Source organism: Herpailurus yagouaroundi, unplaced genomic scaffold (assembly GCF_014898765.1).
Source record: "Herpailurus yagouaroundi ecotype Mexico unplaced genomic scaffold, PumYag 77, whole genome shotgun sequence".
Taxonomy (NCBI): domain Eukaryota; kingdom Metazoa; phylum Chordata; class Mammalia; order Carnivora; family Felidae; genus Herpailurus; species Herpailurus yagouaroundi.
This window is the reverse complement of record NW_024412388.1, coordinates 76,252,251-76,274,298: the sequence shown is the minus strand read 5'-3', so window position 1 is coordinate 76,274,298 and position 22,048 is coordinate 76,252,251. Positions and strand designations below refer to the sequence as shown.

The following is a 22,048-nucleotide window of genomic DNA, read 5'->3' as shown; positions in this document are numbered from 1 at the left end:
GTAAGGGCCTTGTATGAAAAATCCACAGCTACCATCATACTCCATGGTAAAACTTGAGAGATTCCTTCCCAAAGTCAGGAACAAGACAAGGATGTTGACTTCTTATTTAACACAGTATTGGAAGTCCTAGCCACAGCAATCAGACAAGAGAAAGAAATAAAAGGTATCCAGACTGCTAAGGAAGAAGTAAAGCTTTAAGTTTTTACAGATGATATGATATTATATATAGAAAACCCAAAAGACTTCACCCAAAAACTACTACAACTGATAAATAAATTCAGTAACATCACAGGATATGAAATAAATCTGTAATCCATTGCATTTCTATAGACTTATAATGAAGCAGCAAAAAGAAAAATTAAAAAAAAAAAACAACAATCCCACTTACAATTGCACCCAAAAGAATAGAATACCTAGGAATACACTTAACGAAGGAGGGAAAGATCTGTGCTCTGAAAACTATAAAACATAGATGAAAGAAATTGAAGACAAAAAAATGGGAAAAAATTCCATGCTTATGGATTGGAAAACAAATTGTTGTTAAAATGTCATACCACCCAAAGCAATCTACATATTTAATGCAGTCTCTATCAAAATACCAACAGCATTTTTCACAGTCCTAGAACAAATAATCCTAAAATTTTTATGGAACCACAAAAGACCCTGAATAGCCAAGGCAATCTTGAAAAAAAAAAAAAAAAAAAGCTGGAGGTATCACAATTCTAGATTTCAAGTTATATTTCAAAACTGTAGTAATCAAAACAGTATGGTACTGGCACAAAAAAGGAAGACCCTTACATCAATAGAACAGAATAGAGAGCCCAGAAATAAACCCACTATTATATGGTCAATTGATCTTCAACAGAGGCAAGGAAATGCAATGGGAAAAAGGCAGTCCCTTCAACAAATGGTGCTGGGAAAACTGGACAGCAACACGCAAAAGAATGAAACTGGACTACTTTCTTATGCCATACACAAAAATAAACTCAAAATGGATTTAAGGACCTAAATGTGAGACCTGAAAGCATAAAAATCCTAGAAGAGAGCACAGTCAGTAATATCTCTGACATTGGCTGTATCAGTTTCTATATGTCTCTCCTAATGCAAGGGAAACAAAAGCAAAAAGACAGTATTGGGAGTATATCAAAATAAAAAGCTTCTGCACAACAAAAGAAACAAAAAACATAACTAAAAGACAACTACTGAATGGGAGAAAATATTTGCAAATGATATATCCTCTAAAGAGTATCCAAAATATATAAAGTTTGAGTTATACAACTCAACACCCCAAAAACATAATCCAATTAAAAAATAGGCAGATGACATGGCCAGACATTTCTCTAAAGAAGATATACAGATGGCCAATAGACACATGGAAAGGTGCTCAACATCACTCATCATCAGGGAAATGCAAATCAAACCACATGAGTTATCACCTCACACCTGTCAGAATAGCTAAAACCAAACCAAAACAAAACAAAAAAACAAAAAAAACAAGAAGCAACTATCAGCAAGGACATGGAGAAAAAGGAACCCTCGTGCACTGTAGGTGGGAATGCAAACTGGTGCGTCCACTCTGCAAAAAAGTATGGACATTCCTTAAAAAGTTAAAACTAGAGGGGTGCCTGGGTGGCTCAGTTGGTTAAATGTCCAACTTTGCCTCAGGTCATGATCTCACAGTTTGTGAGTTTGAACCCCACCTCGGGCTCTGCGCTGACAGCTTGGAGTCTGGAGCCTGCTTTGGATTCTGTGTCTCCCTCTCTCTCTGCTCCTCCCCCACTCATGCTCTGTCTTCTCTCTCAAAAATAAACATTAAACAAATTTTGAAAAAGGGTTGCCTGGGTGGTTCACTTGTTTGAGTGTCCAACTTCAGCTCAGGTCATGATCTCATGGTTTGTGAGTTCGAGCTCTGTGTCCAGCTCTGTGCTGACAGCACAGAGCCTGGAGCCTGCTTCAGATTCTGTGTCTCCCTCTCTCTCTCTGCCCCTTCCCCGTTTGCACTCTGTCTCTCTCTCAAAAATAAACACTACAAAAACTTAAAAACAATTTTTTTTAAAGGTTAAAACTAGAATTACCATATGATCCAATAATTACTCTAGTGGGCATTTACCCAAAGAATATGAGAATACTAATTCAAAAGGATATACGCACCCCTATGTTTATTGCAGTATTATTTGCAGTAGCCATACTATGGAAGCATCCCAAGTGTCCATGGATAGATGAATGGATAAAGAAGATGTGATATATATATATAATGGAATATTATTTGGCCATTAAAAATGAAACCTTGCCATTTTCAACAACATGTACGCAGCTAGAGGTTATAATGCCAAGTGAAATAAGCCAGAAAATGACAAATACCACGTGATTTCACTCATATGTGGAATTTAAGAAAGAAAAGGAACAAAAAAAGAAAAAAAGAGACAAACCAAAAAACAGACTCTTAACTATAGAGACCGAACTGACGGTTACCAGAGGGGAGGTGGGTGGGGATTGTGTAAAATAGGTGATGGGGATAAAGAATACACTTATTGGGACGACCACTGAATAACATATGGAACTGACGAATCACTACATCAAAACTAACATAACACTGTATGTTTACTACACTGGCACTAAAATTTAAAAAAAAAAAGTAAAATTAAAAATATATTAGTCAAGAAAAGAAAAGAAATTCTAAAAGGTTTGTTCATTTTGCATAGACACTATATCTTGGGGAACATATTTAAAATGTTAAAAGCTCTCCACTAACAAAAGAACCCAGGAATTCCCACTGAGAGAAAAACAGTTGAAATATTCTTGTTTTATACAGCTTTGCTGACATTTGTGTCATGAATTTTCTGTTTTTCCTGTGTGCTAAGGAAACTTAAGCCAAACGAGAGAGACATATGGAGAACAGAGGCCAGGAAAACACTCCAACATGGGGAAGACAAAAGGAAGTTGATGGAGTGTGTTTACTAAAAAGCCTGACTGTTGAGTAACTGTGGGGTTTCCCTAACGCCATCTCATCATGCACCAAACAACCATATTCACGCCCGAGGCTACTGATTCCCGGTGCCTGAATCGCTTTTTCTTTCAATTTCAGTTTTAACACGTGATTAAAAGAGTAGCAATGTCTAACTTCCTCAGTTTTTTCAAGCTTTTATAAAGGAGGGACAGAAAGGTGAAGGATCAAGTGAGCAAGCAACGAGCAGCTGAGAACTCTTCTTGGACCGTAGTGCTGAAGAGCAGGTATGCACATCTTCTTTCACATGCAACGTTGTCTTGAACTCAGGACCTGATTTCTGGTTCAAAGTGACAAGGGAGGAATAGCAGGAAGGGCAGGTTGCCTTTTGTCTGGCCCATAGGGGTCTGTGGCTGGCTTTAGTGTTGGGGTAGCTTAGCTTCTCCGTTTGAAACAGTAGCAGCTGCAAAGTGACAGCCAGGCACACCGTGTTTCCCTGGATGTGCTGCTTCCAGAACAATGTCAGCCAGGGCAGCTGCAAGTAGAGTGGGCCAAGCCCCCATGGGAGCCTCCCTAGTTTACTTTTATCAGGCTCTGTAACAGGCATTAGAATCCATAGGACAAGACAGTGCCCATCAAGGAGCTTCTAGGCAATGATAATCTAAAAGAGATAGTTTCTCTCTAATCTTTCTATTAGTCATACGTAAGAAAGCTTGAGATTGAGAGTTCTGTTTAGTCTCCATGTAGAAATAAATTCAGTTCCCACATCACTGGTCTTTATTAGTTAAAAATAACTATCTTGTCAAGTCTGTCTGTCTCTGCTGCCCTCTGATGTTTGTTGGCTTATTTTTCACAGGAACATCAGAGTCACCTGTACCGTTTGGTAAATGTGTAGAATCTGGGTGTAATGGTATTTTTTTAATGCTTTATTGTGAGGGGCAGGTGGGGTGGGGGGAGAAGGGTAGAGAGAAAGGGAGACTGAGAATCTCAAGCAGGCTCCGTGCTGTCAGTGCAGAGCCTGATTTGGGGCTCCAATCCATGAATTGTGAGATCATGACCTGAGCCGAAATCAAGAGTCCGATGCTTAACCAATTGAGCCACTCAGGTTCCCCTAGAATCTGGGTTTAACAATTTCTTCAGATGATTCTTCATGTACATCGAATTTTGAAAACCAGTCCTGAACAGGATCCAATGGCTGTTCATTTGAAATTACAAGTTCTGTGGCTCATTCACAGCTAAGAACCCACACACCTGTTTTCATAACGTTGTTCAATAGTTCCCATCACATCTTCCTCAGCTTCCTCTAATCTTCACTCGAAAGAGGGGACTGTAAGTTTCAGTCGTCAGAATGGAGCTATTTGAGGCGGGCATTTTACTTCCACATTCTCTGCTCCCCACACTGAAGAAGCAGACCAAAGGAAGTGGTACAGGGCAGCCTGTTTGAACTTGCTTACTGTTTTGATCCGACAAAAAATTTATATGGTGGCCTTGTTTCTTAGTAATCTATAGTTTACAGAGCATGTCGAAATGCATAGCCCAATGGACCAAATTGCTCAATGCAACTGTTATAATCTCCATTTATTCAGCAAACGTACACTGAAGTCCTATTTTGTGCTGCATGCTATGCTAAGATAAAAGCTTATGGCATCTAGTTTAATTATCAAAATATCCTCTAGGTTGGACCTATAATTGTATTCCCATTACCCCTATAATTGTGTTTAAAAACTTAGGTATAGCTAGGTGAGGCTCCTTGTTTAAGGGCCCATAAGTAGTATATGACAGAGTTGGTGTTAGATGCATTTTGAATATGTGACATATTAATATAAAACTGAATATCTGAGACATTTGAATATTCATCATAGCATGCTTACACATTCTGATTATGAAAAATATCTAGATATTATCAACTGAGAAAAGGAAGTAAAATTGAAAAAGAACAAAGGCCTTTATTTGCGGTCTCAGAATTGCAATTTGGGGAGCACAGTTTCTTTTCTTTTTTTTTTAATATAATTTATTGTCAAGTTAGCTAACATTGAGTGTGTACTTGGTTTTGGGAGTAGATTCCTGTGATTCATCGCTTACATACAACACCTAGTGCTCACCCCAACAGGTGTCCTCCTTAATACATATCACCCATTTTCCCCTCTCTCCTGCCCTACCCAGCCCCCCACCCCCATCAGTCCTCAGTTTGTTCTCTGTATTTAAGAGTCTCTTACGGTTTGCTTCCCTCTCTGTTTGTAACTATTTTTCCCGTTCCCCTCCCCCATGGTCTTCTGTTAAGTTTCTCAAGTTCCACATATGAGTGAAAATATATGATATCTGTCTTTCTCTGACTGACTTATTTCACTTAGCATAATACCCTCCAGTTCCATCCATGTTGCTGCAAATGGCAGGATTTCATTCTTTCTCATTGCCAAGTAGTATTTCATTATATATATAAACCACATCTTCTTTATCCATTCATCAGTTGATGGACATTTAGACTCTTTCCATGATTCGGCTATTGTTGAAAGCACTGCTATAAACATTGGGGTACATGTGCCCCTATGAATCAATACTCCTATATCCTTTGGATAAATTCCTAGTAGTGCTATTGCTGGGTCATAGGGTAGTTCTTTTTTTAATTTTTTGAGGAACCTCCGCACTGTTTTCCAGAGCAGCTGTACCAGTTTGCATTCCCAACAACAGTGCAAGAGGGTTCCCATTTCTCCACATCCTCACCAGCATCTGTTGTTTCCTGAGTTGTTAATTTTAGCCATTCTGACAGGTGTGAGGTGGTATCTCAATGTGCTTTTGATTTGTATTTCTCTGATGATGAGTGATGTTGAGCATGTTTTCATGTGTCTGTTAGCCATCTGGATGTCTTTGGAAAAGTGTCTGTTCATGTCTTCTGCCCATTTCTTCACTGGATTATTTGTTTTTCCAGTGTTGAGTTTGGTAAGTTCTTTATAGATTTTGGATACTAACCCTTTATCCAACGTGTCATTTGCAACTATCTTCTCCCCTTCCGTTGGTTGCCTTTTAGTTTTGTTGAATGTTTCCTTTGTAGCACAGAGGCTTTTTATCTTGATGAGGTCCCAATAGTTCATTTTTGGGGAGCACAGATTCTAAACTGACCAGAAAGGTGTCCTGCTCATGCGGGAAAAGCAAGGGATTTTTACAGGAAAGAAGGAAGGGGTAATTATACGATTTAGATAAAGAAGAGAAGAGGGGAAAAAAAAAAAAACCCTAATTTGGTGCTGACTGGTTAAGCTGCTTCTGATTACTATCTTGTTCATAAGGTTATTGGTGCTATCACACGAAACTGTCCCTGGTATGTATTAACTTTACTATCCTCATATGATCTAAATGCCAGTTGCTCTATTGAAATTTTATGAGCAATTGCTTGAAAACTATTGCCACTCTGGCCCAATTAGAGAGTTCATTATATGGAAAAGAAAATGGAGCTTCAAAATGGAGCCTCTTATGTCCAGACATTTTATACAATTCTACAATATCATTAAAAAAATTTGACTATAATGCAATCAAAAATATGCCAGGAGATTAAATTGTACTTTTAATATTTAATTTTTTATATTAAATTTTACCTTGAAAAACAATTACAAGAGAATCCCATATATCTTTCACCTAGATTTATCCACTGGTGACATTTTGCTAGATTTGCTTCATCTCTCATATACATATATGTCTCCCTATATAATATAAAATTACATTTACATTTTTATTTTTATGCTTATTCATAGGAGTAATTTGCAGAAAACCTGACCCTCTCAGCTAAGGACTTCGGCCCGTATCTCTTAAGATTCAGGACATTCTCCTGCCTTCCCTTTTTGAAAGGGAGGCTACACTCTCTAGACTGACCTCATTCCACTCCCAACACTTGTCAATCTGTAGACAAAAGATGAGCACATGGGTCACACGAAAGCATTGGAGAGCACATTTTGTTATGTGATGATGATGAGAAAGCTACCATAGGTTACAGATAAAGGACTTTACAGGATAATCAATGTCTTTGAGGAAGAATATTCTGTCCAGTAAGTGGCTGCAGTAGCATGGACAGAAAAATAGACTGTCCAGTGTTGTTTTTTAAAAACTTTAAAATTGTGATACAAACATATTTAACATAAAATTTCCCAATTTTACCATTTTAAGAGTATTGTTCAGTGACAATAAATACATTCTCATTGTTGTGCAACTATTACCACTACCCATTTTCCGATATTTTTATCACCTCAAATGGAAACTCAGTACCCTTTAAGCAGTAACTCCCCATACCCTCTCCCTTAGGCTCATGGTAAACACTATTCTACTTTCTGTCTTTATGCATTTGACTATTTTAGGTACCTCTTATTAGTGGGATCATATAGTACTTGTCCTTTGTGTCTGGCTTATTTCACCTAGAATAACGTCTTCCAGGTTCATCAGAGTTGCTACATGTATCAGAATTTCATTCTTTTTACAGCTGAAAAATATTCCATTGTATGTATGTGCCACATTTTGTTCATCCATCCATCCCTTGATGGACATTTTCACCTTTTGGTTATTGTGAATACTGCTGCTATGAACATTGGTGTACAAATATCTGCTTAAGTCCCTGCTTTTAATACTTTTGTCCATACACTCTGAAGTGGAATTGCCAGTTCAGATGGTAATTCTATGTTCAACTTTTAGGGGAACCACCAAAGGGTTTTCCACAGTGGTTGTAACCATTTTACATTCTTACCAGGAATGCACAAGTGTTCCAATTTCTCTGTATCCTGGCCAGCACTTGTTGTTTGATGGGTTTTTGGTTGTTTGTTTGTTTTTGTCCTCATTTTGTTAAATAACAGCCACGTTAATGGGTGTGAAATTGCCCTTTATTGTGGTATGATTTGCATTCCCATGATTAGTGATGTTGAGATCTTTTCATGTATCTATTGGCTATTTGTGTATCTTCTCTGCAGAAATGTCTGAGTCCTTTGCCCATTTTTGAACTGCATTATTTTTGTTGTTATTATTGAGTTGTAAGAGTTCCTACAGATTCTGGATAATAATCCCTTACCTGATATGTGACATGCGGTTATTCTCTCTTACTCTGTGGTTGCCTTGTTACTCTGTTGATGGTGTCCTTTGATGCACAAAAGTTATTAATTTTGATAAAGTCCTATTTACCATGTTTTCATATTTTGATCATGCCTTTGGTGTCATATCCAAAAAATCATTGTCAAATCCAGTGTCATGAAGGTTTTCTCCTGTGTTTTCTTCTAAGAGTTTTTATAGTCTTAGCTCTTATGTTTAAGTCTTTGATATATTTTGAGTTAAATTTTATATTTGGTGTTAAAGAAATGATCCAACTTCATTCTTTTGTGTGTGAATATGACATTTACCCAGCACGATTTGTTGAAAAGACTGAGCTTTCCCCACTGGATGATCTCAGCATGCTTGTCAAAAATCATTTGACCATATATGGGAGAGTTTACTTCTGGTCTCTTTGTTCTATTCTATTGGTCTGTGTGTCTATCTTTATGCCACTGTGACTGGACCAATTTTGTTTACATCTCATTTTCCTGATTTACCTTAGTTCTTTGTGGTTTCCTTTAGCCTTTTGAGCATATTTAAGAAAATTACTTTAGTCTTTGCCTAGAACACATGCTTGTGTTTCTTCAGGGATGTTTTCTGCCACATTTATTTAAATCACTTTCTTTGAATGGGCCATATATTCCTGTTTCTCTATATGCCTTGTGATTTTTGTTGTTGCTGTTGAAAACTGGTCATTTATAGAAGAAGCTACCTTCTCCATTTTCTGCATATTGGTTTTGTGCCAAGGAAATCTTTTGCTAATTAGCGGGGTCTTGGTCTTGAACCTTAGGAATAACCTAGGGAGAAATCTTAAAGTCTTTTTAGGTCTTTTCTGAGCGTGCATCTTCCCTGAGCTTTAGTGTGGCTTTTTTTCAATTTTCTCAGATACATGCTGCTTTTAAATGTCTCAATTTCCCTCAGAATCTCCCCTTGGGGCCTTTTATGGTCTATTGTTTGTCTCCACCCTGAAAAGGAAACAATTCTACTTCTCCTCTCAACACTCTATTCTCACTACTTCACTTCTGGTCACCACATGTATGGGCAATTTTCCTCACCAAGCAACTGTGATACAAACTGTCTGAGGTCAGTGCATGCCCTACAGGTTAAGGTCTCAAGACTGGCCCTACTTCAGATGACAATCGCAAGTCCAGGGTGTAACGTGTGCTCTGACTGGCTATGTTTGCCATCCCTACCCCAGGCTCAATGATTTGGTAAAATAGCTTATAGAGCCCAGGAAAAAGAGTTTACTCAATAGTTTACTGGTTGAGAGAGAGAGAGAGAGAGAGAGAGAGAGAGAGAGAGAGAGAGAGAAAGAAAGGAAAAACGAAAGAAAAGAAAAAAAAGACGGAAGGAAGAAAGGAAGGAAAGAAGGAAAAAGAAAAAGGATACAACCCAGGAAGAACAAGACAAAAAAGCTGCATAAGGCAAGGTATCAAGGGTGTGAAACATCCATGCTGTCTCTGGGAACACCACTCTCTGAGCACCTGCACATGTTCACCAACCTAGAAGCCCTTTAAACCCCTTCAGCTAGGGTTTTTTAATGGAGTCTTCACTAAATAGCCACAATTGATTAAATCATCAGCCTCCGGTGATTAGCTCAACCTTCAGGCCTCCTTTCCCCTCCCCTGGGAGATGAGGCTGAAATTTCTAACTTTGTAGTCACATGCTTTGTTACCCTAGCAACCAGCCTTTGTGGTTTTCCAGGGTATCTCCAAAGTTACCTCATTAACGTAACCTTGGGTGTGGTTGAAAGGTGCTTGTTATGTATGACAAAAGACAACTTCTTTCACCTTCTTTACTCTGGGACTATTTTAGGAACCAAAGACAAAAGAGCAAATATTATAACAAAAGATACTTCATCACTTGGGAAATTAAAAGTGCTTTGGAAGCTGTGTGTCAAGAGCAGGGACAAAGACCAAATATATACTTCTTATTATACATCGCAATATCACACACTCATAATATCTTGCCAGAGGGGTCCGCAGGTGAATCTCCAGCAGCTTTCCCTAGCAATGCCCATTGCTTCTCCTTGCCAGAGATCCCAATTAGGTGAAACAAAGACCAGTAGTCCTTCAGGCAGCTTGGAACAGATTAGAACATTATAAACTCGCTGATCAAAAAGGATTTAAATAATATAACAGAAAGTGAATTTAGAATAATAGTCATAAAATTAATCGCTGGGCTTGAAAACAGTATAGCTGACAGCAGAGAATCTCTTGCTACAGAGATCAAGGGACTAAGGAACAGTCACGAGGAGCTGAAAAACGCTTTAAATGAAATGCATAACAAAATGGAAACCACGACAGCTCGGATTGAAGAGGCAGAGGAGAGAATAGGTGAACTAGAAGATAAAGTTATGGAAAAAGAGGAAGCTGAGAAAAAGAGAGATAAAAAAATCCAGGAGTATGAGGGGAAAATTAGAGAACTAAATGATACACTAAAAAGAAATAATATACGCATCATTGGTATCCCAGAGGAGGAAGAGAGAGGGAAAGGTGCTGAAGGGGTACTTGAAGAAATAATAGCTGAGAACTTCCCTGAACTGGGGAAGGAAAAAGGCATTGAAATCCAAGAGGCACAGAGAACTCCCTTCAGACGTAACTTGAATCGATCTTCTGCACGACATATCATAGTGAAACTGGCGAAATACAAGGATAAAGAGAAAATTCTGAAAGCAGCAAGGGGTAAACGTGCCCTCACATATAAAGGGAGACCTAGAAGACTCGTGACTGATCTCTCTTTTGAAACTTGGCAGGCCAGAAAGAGTTGGCACGAGATTTTCAGTTTGCTAGACAGAAAAAATATGCAGCCGAGAATCCTTTATCCAGCAAGCCTGTCATTTAGAATAGAAGGAGAGATAAAGGTCTTCCCAAACAAACAAAAACTGAAGGAATTTGTCACCACTAAACCAGCCCTACAAGAGATCCTAAGGGGGACCCTGTGAGACAAAGTATCAGAGACATCACTACAAGCATAAAACATACAGACATCACAATGACTCTAAACCCATATCTTTCTATAATAACACTGAATGTAAATGGATTAAATGCGCCAACCAAAAGACATAGGGTATCAGAATGGATAAAAAAACAAGACCCATCTATTTGCTGTCTACAAGAGACTCATTTTAGACCTGAGGACACCTTCAGATTGAGAGTGAGGGGATGGAGAACTATTTATCATGCTACTGGAAGCCAAAAGAAAGCTGGAGTAGCCATACTTATATCAGACAAACTAGACTTTAAATTAAAGGCTGTAACAAGAGATGAAGAAGGACATTATATAATAGTGACAGGGTCTATCCATCAGGAAGAGCTAACAATTATAAATGTCTATGCGCCGAATACCAGAGCGCCCAAATATATAAAACAATTACTCATAAACACAAGCAACCTTATTGATAAGAATGTGGTCATTGCAGGGGACTTTAACACCCCACTTACAGAAATGGATAGATCATCTAGACACACGGTCAATAAAGAAACAAGGGCCCTGAATGAGACATTGGATCAGATGGACTTGACAGATATATTTAGAACTCTGCATCCCAAAGCAACAGAATATACTTTCTTCTCGAGTGCACATGGAACATTCTCCAAGATAGATCATATACTGGGTCACAAAACAGCCCTTCATAAGTTTACAAGAATTGAAATCATACCATGCATACTTTCAGACCACAATGCTATGAAGCTTGAAATCAACCACAGAAAAAAGTCTGGAAAACCTCCCAAAGCATGGAGGTTAAAGAACACCCTACTAACGAATGAGTGGGTCAACCAGGCAATTCGAGAAGAAATTAAAAAATATATGGAAACAAACGAAAATGAAAATACAACAATCCAAACGCTTTGGGATGCAGCGAAGGCAGTCCTGAGAGGAAAATACATTGCAATCCAGGCCTATCTCAAGAAACAAGAAAAATCCCAAATACAAAATCTAACAGCACACCTAAAGGAAATAGAAGCAGAACAGCAAAGGCAGCCTACACCCAGCAGAAGAAGAGAAATAATAAAGATCAGAGCAGAAATAAACAATATAGAATCTAAAAAAACTGTAGAGCAGATCAACGAAACCAAGAGTTGGTTTTTTGAAAAAATAAACAAAATTGACAAACCTCTAGCCAGGCTTCTCAAAAAGAAAAGGGAGATGACCCAAATAGATAAAATCATGAATGAAAATGGAATGATTACAACCAATCCCTCAGAGATACAAACAATTATCAGGGAATACTATGAAAAATTATATGCCAACAAATTGGACAACCTGGAAGAAATGGACAAATTCCTGAACACCCACACTCTTCCAAAACTCAATCAGGAGGAAATAGAAAGCTTGAACAGACCCATCACCAGCGAAGAAATTGAATCGGTTATCAAAAATCTCCCAACAAATAAGAGTCCAGGACCAGATGGCTTCCCAGGGGAGTTCTACCAGACGTTCAAAGCAGAGATAATACCTATCCTTCTCAAGCTATTCCAAGAAATAGAAAGGGAAGGAAAACTTCCAGACTCATTCTATGAAGCCAGTATTACTTTGATTCCTAAACCAGACAGAGACCCAGTAAAAAAAGAGAACTACAGGCCAATATCCCTGATGAATATGGATGCCAAAATTCTCAATAAGATACTAGCAAATCGAATTCAACGGCATATAAAAAGAATTGTTCACCATGATCAAGTGGGATTCATTCCTGGGATGCAGGGCTGGTTCAACATTCGCAAATCAATCAACGTGATACATCACATTAACAAAAAAAAAGAGAAAAACCATATGATCCTGTCAATCGATGCAGAAAAGGCCTTTGACAAAATCCAGCACCCTTTCTTAATAAAAACCCTTGAGAAAGTCGGGATAGACTTTATGATTAAAGATCATAAAAGCCATTATGAAAAGCCCACAGCTAACATCATCCTCAACGGGGAAAAACTGAGAGCTTTTTCCCTGAGATCAGGAACACGACAGGGATGCCCACTCTCACCGCTGTTGTTTAACATAGTGCTGGAAGTTCTAGCATCAGCAATCAGACAACAAAAGGAAATCAAAGGCATCAAAATTGGCAAAGATGAAGTCAAGCTTTCGCTTTTTGCAGATGACATGATATTATACATGGAAAATCCAACAGACTCCACCAAAAGTCTGCTAGAACTGATACATGAATTCAGCAAAGTTGCAGGATACAAAATCAATGTACAGAAATCAGTTGCATTCTTATACACTAACAATGAAGCAACAGAAAGACAAATAAGGAAACTGATCCCATTCACAATTGCACCAAGAAGCATAAAATACCTAGGAATAAATCTAACCAAAGATGTAAAGGATCTGTATGCTGAAAACTATAGAAAGCTTATGAAGGTAATTGAAGAAGATTTAAAGAAATGGAAAGACATTCCCTGCTCATGGATTGGAAGAATAAATATTGTCAAAATGTCAATACTACCCAAAGCTATCTACACATTCAATGCAATCCCAATCAAAATTGCACCAGCATTCTTCTCGAAACTAGAACAAGCAATCCTAAAATTCATATGGAACCACAAAAGGCCCCGAATAGCCAAAGTAATTTTGAAGAAGAAGACCAAAGCAGGAGGCATCACAATCCCAGACTTTAGCCTCTACTACAAAGCTGTCATCATCAAGACAGCATGGTATTGGCACAAAAACAGACACATAGACCAATGGAATAGAATAGAAACCCCAGAACTAGACCCACAAACATATGGCCAACTCATCTTTGACAAAGCAGGAAAGAACATCCAATGGAAAAAAGACAGTCTCTTTAACAAATGGTGCTGGGAGAACTGGACAGCAACATGCAGAAGGTTGAAACTAGACCACTTTCTCACACCATTCACAAAAATAAACTCAAAATGGATAAAGGACCTGAATGTGAGACAGGAAACCATCAAAACCTTAGAGGAGAAAGCAGGAAAAGACCTCTCTGACCTCAGCCGTAGCAATCTCTTACTCGACACATCCCCAAAGGCAAGGGAATTAAAAGCAAAAGTGAATCACTGGGACCTTATGAAGATAAAAAGCTTCTGCACAGCAAAGGAAACAACCAACAAAACGAAAAGGCAACCAACGGAATGGGAAAAGATATTTGCAAATGACATATCGGACAAAGGGCTAGTATCCAAAATCTATAAAGAGCTCACCAAACTCCACACCCGAAAAGCAAATAACCCAGTGAAGAAATGGGCAGAAAACATGAATAAACACTTCTCTAAAGAAGACATCCGGATGGCCAACAGGCACATGAAAAGATGTTCAGCGTCGCTCCTTATCAGGGAAATACAAATCAAAACCACACTCAGATATCACCTCACGCCAGTCAGAGTGGCCAAAATGAACAAATCAGGAGACTATAGATGCTGGAGAGGATGTGGAGAAACGGGAACCCTCTTGCACTGTTGGTGGGAATGCAAATTGGTGCAGCCGCTCTGGAAAGCAGTGTGGAGGTTCCTCAAAAAATTAAAAATAGACCTACCCTATGACCCAGCAATAGCACTGCTAGGAATTTATCCAAGGGACACAGGAGTACTGATGCATAGGGGCACTTGTACCCCAATGTTCATAGCAGCACTCTCAACAATAGCCAAGTTATGGAAAGAGCCTAAATGTCCATCAACTGATGAATGGATAAAGAAATTGTGGTTTATATGCACTATGGAATACTACGTGGCAATGAGAAAGAATGAAATATGGCCTTTTGTAGCAATGTGGATGGAACTGGAGAGTGTGATGCTAAGTGAAATAAGCCATACAGAGAAAGACAGATACCATATGGTTTCACTCTTATGTGGATCCTGAGAAACTTAACAGGAACCCATGGGGGAGGGGAAGGAAAAAAAAAAAAAAGAGGTTAGAGTGGGAGAGAGCCAAAGCATAAGAGACTGTTGAGAACTGAGAGCAAACTGAGGGTTGATGGGGGGTGGGAGGGAGGAGAGGGTGGGTGATGGGTATTGAGGAGGGCACCTTTTGGGATGAGCACTGGGTGTTGTATGGAAACCAATTTGACAATAAATTTCATAAAAAAAAAAAAAAAGAACATTATAAACTCAGTGTGTTCCGTTCCATCCAGTCTAAAGGAGGGAGATATGAACTGAACTATTGCCTAGGATGGTCTGTTTTATGTCTTCACGGGTGATCTCTTGCCCCAGGCAACTGCAGTTCCAGCTCTCTGCAGCCTTCGTGAGCAATGCCCATGAAATCAATGCCAATGCTTCTTTCCATCTGACATCCAACTTATACCACTACATCCCCATCCTCTGCCCCTGCCTGAGATCCATGTGAGATGAACCAGAGACCTGAGGAGGTAGCCCCCAGACAGATTAGACCACTGTGAACAAAGTCTGCTCTGTTGTCTCTGGGTCAAGGAAGAAAATTGGGAACTGGGTTACCACCGCTTCCAGACCAAGACTATACCACACCGGGGACAGTGTGGGCCAAGGGCAAGCAAAAACACCACAGAATTTCCTACCATTTTTAATGTGGCATTTTCTTGATTGGGTGTTTGCTTGGTTGCTTTAGGTCTTTCACTGTTTTCACAGAACTACTCTAAAGTTATTCTAGCCAATATTTTTATTATTTTTGATATCTCCTTAGGGAAATAAGAACTTAGAGCTTCCTAGCTTGCCATTTTGCTCAATTGTCTAGGCTTGATCCTGGCTGTATGACTTACTCAGCTTTTGTGAGACATATTTATCTTTTTTGCAAAGTGGGCACAATAATTGCTAACTTGTAGGTTCTCGGAAGTATCAATGAGGCTGGGTATGTGTCACAGGGGTTGGTATATCGTAGGCCCTCAGTGCATAGTAACAATGGCTTGAATTCTATTATTACTATTGAAGCAAACTTTGGAGTATACCCTATGTTTCATCACTAATGTTAATTGTAGGTTACATTTTGTCCCATAGAAAGTACAGAAGTTTCACCTACTCCTATATTGATGGATGCTTTTGGTAACTCGAAGTCAGAAAATGACTCTGAAATCTTATTTCTACTAGGAGACTTTTCCAGGTTGGCAGGTTGCCATGGCATCTGGACCCAATATGATGGCCCCCATTTGTCTGGTGGAAAACAACAATATGCAGCTGTCAGTGAACCAGAGAGCTATACAGATTCTTGAACAGATTTCTCAACCAGTAGTGGTGGTGGCCATTGTAGGACTGTATCGTACAGGCAAATCCTACTTGATGAATCGTCTTGCAGGACAGAACAGAGGTGAGTGTTGTATTGAGTCTGGGGAAAATTGATTAACTTTAGCTATATCTCAGATCCTTATTTTTCTTCCCCAGTCACAAGAAAGGAGAACCAAACTCCTCTCAATAAACCAAACTTCCAATTCTAATTCTCACCACTAAATTACTCTTACTATAATTACTCTTATAATAATCTGTTATCATACTGTTTTACTGCTGTTAAGGAAAATCTCTCCTGGTAATGCTCAGGATCCTACCTTCTTTTACCTGACCAAATACTGGGCTCTTATAATTGTATCTCCTTTCTCTCTTGAAACATATTTTCTTTTTTTTTATGGGATATTCCCATCAACATATAAACATGTTTGAATATCTATTGAGGAGGGGTGGAATCAGAAAAATGTTCATGGTTAGCTCAGAAGGCTGACCTACAGCCTACCTAGTTTCAATAAGTATCAAATATGTACTGGCTGCTACATTCTTAAAGGGTTTCATGACTGCCTGTTCATCTCACCCATACTTAATATTGAACTGAATGACAAGACCCAGAAAATCTTGTGAAAGTTTTATGAGTAGAAATTCAAAGAAACATTTATGATCTAATACTCCCTGCGTGTCCCCTCCCTTGTGAACACTGAGCATATAACCACCAAGTTCACACCGCAAAAATGTGGCTCTTTCTGTCCCTGGGTCCTGTTCCCATGCTATGTGAATGAACTTACTAAGATGCACCATAAAACTTCTCAAGAATTCTTTCTTGACTGTTGTGCTCAATGATCCTGCAACATCCATCATCTTAAAAATCTTTCCTAGATTTCACACCCCATCGTAGCTACCGAACCTCCTCCCCCACCTCTTTTTTAATCGCTTTGGCAAAAAATATGATCTCAATTTCCTTTTTCCACTTTTTATTCTCCCATGTTTCTCTTTAATCCACTGCTCTCTGGCTTTGCATCTCACCATTCTTTCAAAATGCTCCTGTTACGGTTATCAGTGATCTCCACTCTGCTGATTCACGAATGCCTCTGTCTCCATCGTGAGCACTTGACTGGCATCATTCTCATAGTTAACGTCCCCTCCTCCTTGAAACAGAATGCCACACAAAGTAGGACATTCTTGAGGAACTCGAGAAAGAGCCATCTTATGTGCTGGGGCACTTACATTACAGAAAGTCTGACTTTGTGACCCTTTGGCTGTTTAGATTGTCTCCTGTCACTGTATGTTGCCTTCTGCCCTCCCCTTGCAGGTTTCCCTCTGGGCTCTACAGTGCAGTCTAAAACCAAGGGCATCTGGATGTGGTGTGTGCCTCACCCCTCCAAGCCAAACCACACCCTGGTCCTTCTGGATACTGAGGGCCTGGGTGATGTGGAAAAGGTAAGGCAGAGTGTCACACATAAATCCTTTTTATTCTGGATTTGCTCTTGACCCCTTCACGATATTTTATAATTTAACTGCTGTGATCTATTTGCAAAATCTAGAAATCCAAGTATAGTAAATGAGGCATGCTGGTTTGTTAGAATCTCACTTCTAGATAAGATATTAGATAAAATATTTTATTTCTTGGCACTGGGTGAATTATTTGATTACGTTTAAGGAATAATTATTGAATAGCTGAATGGCAGCCTCTTGGCTTAGAACTATAGATATTTGTCACCACAGTAAAGGTCCTGCTCTGAAAACATCTTCAGTCCAGTTGAGAAGACCCCAAATATGCTGTCAGATTTAATAAAATATGATTGAGAAAGAAGCAAGTTGGAGACAGGAAAAAGTTGCACAGCAACGCAATTACTAACTTCTGTCAGTTCCATGGGAGTTATGTGGCTGCGATGGCTCCTTTGAGTTATCTTGAGTTAGGACAAGGGTGCTGATAAATCACTAAAAGAGGGTTCTAGAAGCCTTTCTAATTAAAAGGAGTGGCATTTGGGAGCTGTCTTCCATCAGCACTCCCACTAGCTGGGAGAACAAGTCCTTCAATGTTATAAGGTGATCCAGGCAGCACACCATAGTTTGCACCACAGACTATTAAGCATAAGGGTACCTTGGCAGGAAAGAGGAAGAAACATCAGTTCCCTCCCAAGAGATGAAATATTTCTTTCTTTCTTTTTTTTAAATGTTTATTTATTTTTGAGAGAGATAACACAGAGAGAGGGAGACACAGAACCTGAAGCAGGCTCCAGGCTCTGAGCTGTCAGCACAGAACCTGACCTAGTGTTGGAACTCATGAACTGCGAGATCATGACCTGAGCCCAAGTCGGACACTGAACCTACTGAGCCACCCAGGCGCCCCAGGAAATATTTCTGATGTATCTGCCAGATGAAATGTGTATTTGAGGTCTGGAGTTAAGAGTCAGGTTTACATTTCTTGTTGTGAACTGCCCAAAGAGCATTCTAGAATGCTCTAATACATCTAAGATGTAAGGTTACTAAAACTTTTTATATTGTCATCTTTGTTACATTCATTGTTACGGATGTTTGTCACCACTTTGAAATAGTCATCTTGAAAGTAACAGTTGCCATTTTCAAGTTTGCTTTTAAATATAAGAACAATGGGAAACATTCAGTAGTTCCCGATAAACATTTGTTGAATTTAACCGAATATAATTTGAATCCCCAGTTATGGCAATTATGGTGTATTTTATATAGCTATATATAAAATGAATAAATGAATTGAATACTTAATTGCATACCAGGTAATGTGCTAGTTTTTCTATATATGTTCCTTTATTTTCTCCAATTGAGGGAAAAGAAAGCTCTGTGAGGATTAGAATCTTTGTATATATGAAAAAAGTCACAATCACAAGGAATGTCTCTATAATTGTCAAAGTTGGTATCTGTATTTATGTCTGTTTTCAAAGTTATTTCTTTGCATGACAAGTATGTTAGCTGATATAAGAAATGAGAGACTGACAAAATAAGTGTCTGAATGAATTTCTAACAAGCAAAGTCCTAAAATTCTTGCTCGAATGTGCTTTGCAGGGTGACCCTAAGAATGATTCCTGGATCTTTGCCCTGGCTGTGCTTCTGTGCAGCACTTTTGTCTACAACAGCTTGGGCACCATCAACCACCAGGCCCTGGAGCAGCTGCAGTATCCTTTAATGAAACAAAGCACCATGTTTCATTAGGTTTATGGGAACAGAGATCAAGTTAGTTTCTCCTTCCCTGCCACTTCGTTGCCTCTGGTGGACCTGAGGGGACCCAGGACAAAAGGAAGTGTTCATAATAACTTTTTGTTAGAGAAATGTGGGAATTTGGGGTACGAACTTCTTCTTCCTTAACTGAGCCCTAGTTATGTGACAGAGCTCACAGAACTAATCAGGACAAAGTCCTCTCCAAAAGAGGATGGAAAAGAAGATTCCACAGAGTTTGTGAGTTTCTTTCCAGACTTCATCTGGACTGTGCGGGATTTCACCCTGGAGCTGAAGTTAAATGATGATCCTATCACAGAAGATGAGTACCTGGAGAATGCCTTGAAGCTGATTCCAGGTATCAGAGCATGGCCTGGGTAGTGGGTAGTCCAACAGAGGGTGGGAGCTCTTAAACACAGACCATTATCTTTGGGGTTGCACTTGTGTTCAAGACCAGAATGGAGTCTATAGAAATGGTGACTTGAAGATGGGTTGAAAAGCTCCAGGGACTGGAGTTTAAGTTCACTTAAGAAGAGCAGAGCCTAGGCTAGGGTGAGATTATTCAACACTGATTTGTTCTTTAATCAATTGCTAATTTAGCTACCAGATTACAACGGGTGCTTAAACTTTCCAAAGACCAGATACATGTACCTTATTTTGGCTTCTGTTTTTCTGTGTTGAAGAATACAACTGACTAGATGCTTGTTATGTGTGAAATTACAAGGAAAATCAATGTGTCACCATATACACAACATATTTCCATAAAAAATATACTTCACACAGATATTAATCTTCTCAAAGGATATAATTTTCTAATGTCTGTATGAATATATCACATATAAAAATGACTGTGTTCTAAATAAACCTGAAGAAGTTTGTCTTATCAGTCTATGCCTTTTCAATATTTCTGATAATTATCAGAACATTCATCTTACTTTCTATGTCATAGTTTTCTCTTAATTCCCACATATTTATCCATGATCTAATTTTGAAATGATAAATTACTTGAATAGGTTACATTTATAATGATGTATATATCTCATTAAATCTTGAGAAAAATATCAATTCTGATTTATCCATTCTTGCTTTTGTTTTTCTTTTCTTTTTAATTTTTTTAAATGTTTATTCATTTTTGAGAGACAGAGACAGAGCATGAGTGGGGGAGGGGCAGAGAGAGGGAGACACAGAATCCGAAGGAAGATCCAGGCTCTGAGCTGTCAGCACAGGGCCTGATGTAGGGCTGGAACTCACAAACCACGAGATCATGACCTGAGCCGAAGTCGGATCCCCCAACTGACTGAGCCACCCAGGCGCCCCTTTCATTTTTCTACTAATACTTTCCCACAACATTTAATGAGAGATTGCCTAGGCAGAAGAGCCAGGCTGTTAAATCGAGTGTGGTCCTTTACCTCAAGAAGTTTGTAGAGTAGTGTTGACATCCTAAAATTACATTTTAGTTACATGTATTCTTCAGAGCTTTTTGCTTAAAAAAAAAAAAAAGCTAACATTGTACAAATTATTTTTAGCATCAAATGAGTTTTCCTTAAATAACCAGAGTGTCCTAATATGCCCAATACTTTTGTTCCTAACATTGCTCCATTATCCCTTGTACGTGGCTCTTGGTCCCACAGCTCAATTTCTACATTAGACCAAAAAGTTCCACTTGACCTTTCATTCTTTTAACCATTCATTCAGTAAACACCTAATAAACAACTGCACTACCATTTTCAGGTCTGGAGTTACCAGCAATGGGCTTCTTTCACCTGGATCAGATGTCTCCCCAAATTTCTCTCCAGCGTTATATCATTAGTGTGAGTTTGCCGTACAAGGAAGTATTGAATGTCTATGTTAAAGGTGTTGTAAGCATAGAAGACATAAACAATTCTTTGTTGTAAGCAAATAATTGAAATTCCTGTCACAAAAACCTTCAGCTCCCTTGAGGCACCTGGGTGGCTCAGTTGGTTGAGCATCCAACTCTTGATTTCAGCTCAGATCATGATCCCAGGGTTGTGGGATTGAGCCCTGCATCAGGCTCCATGCTGAACTGGGGCTTGCTTATTATTCTCTCTCTCTCTTCCCCTCCCCTACTTGCACGCACGTGCTCTCTCTCTCTCTCTCTCTCAACCCAAAAAAACAACAAAAAAAAACCCCTTTAGCTCCCTTGCATCAAGACTGTTCCCACAGTAATCTCTGTTGTTCTTATCCCTCAGGCAAGAATCCCAGAATCCAAGCATCCAATCTACCCAGAGAGTGCATCAGGCATTTCTTTCCAAAATGGAAATGTTTTGTCTTTGACCGGCCAACAAATGACACAAAACTCCTAGCCAATATTGAGAATATACCTGAGAATCAACTGGATCCTAAATTCCAGAAACAAGCAAACAATTTTTGTTCTTACATCTTCACCCAGGCAAGGACCAAGACTCTCAGAGAGGGAGTCATGGTCACCGGGAATTGTGAGTCTCCTTTTTCACCATTCCTATGGGGCTTAACATATGTTGAATATATTATATAATGTGTTTTTCGGCATTTTTGTTTGATTCTTTATGGAATTCTGGATATACACACATTCACACTCTATGAAGAGATGCGTATATCTTATCATTATCTCACTTTTGGGGCTCTACAAACCCCTCTCCAAAATTGCACACTTTGTCACTGATATCTATGGCATCCACTTATTTGAAAGAATCCTTCCCTGATAAAAAAAAAA

The 22,048-nt window shown here is 39.0% G+C and overlaps 1 protein-coding gene across 1 annotated transcript in view; it reads left to right on the top strand.

Annotated features, from left to right (window-relative positions):
- The first annotated feature begins 3,067 nt into the window (after nucleotides 1–3,067).
- LOC121027438 (guanylate-binding protein 6-like) overlaps nucleotides 3,068–22,048 on the top strand; it is a 24,571-nt gene continuing 5,590 nt past the window's right edge. Inside the window, exons 1-6 of the mRNA XM_040470897.1 lie at nucleotides 3,068–3,231; nucleotides 16,015–16,231; nucleotides 17,456–17,583; nucleotides 19,186–19,295; nucleotides 19,497–19,693; nucleotides 21,546–21,791. Of these exons, the coding sequence (XP_040326831.1) occupies nucleotides 16,042–16,231; nucleotides 17,456–17,583; nucleotides 19,186–19,295; nucleotides 19,497–19,693; nucleotides 21,546–21,791 (871 nt within the window). The 5' untranslated portion in view covers nucleotides 3,068–3,231; nucleotides 16,015–16,041. The remainder of the gene's footprint in view (nucleotides 3,232–16,014; nucleotides 16,232–17,455; nucleotides 17,584–19,185; nucleotides 19,296–19,496; nucleotides 19,694–21,545; nucleotides 21,792–22,048) is intronic.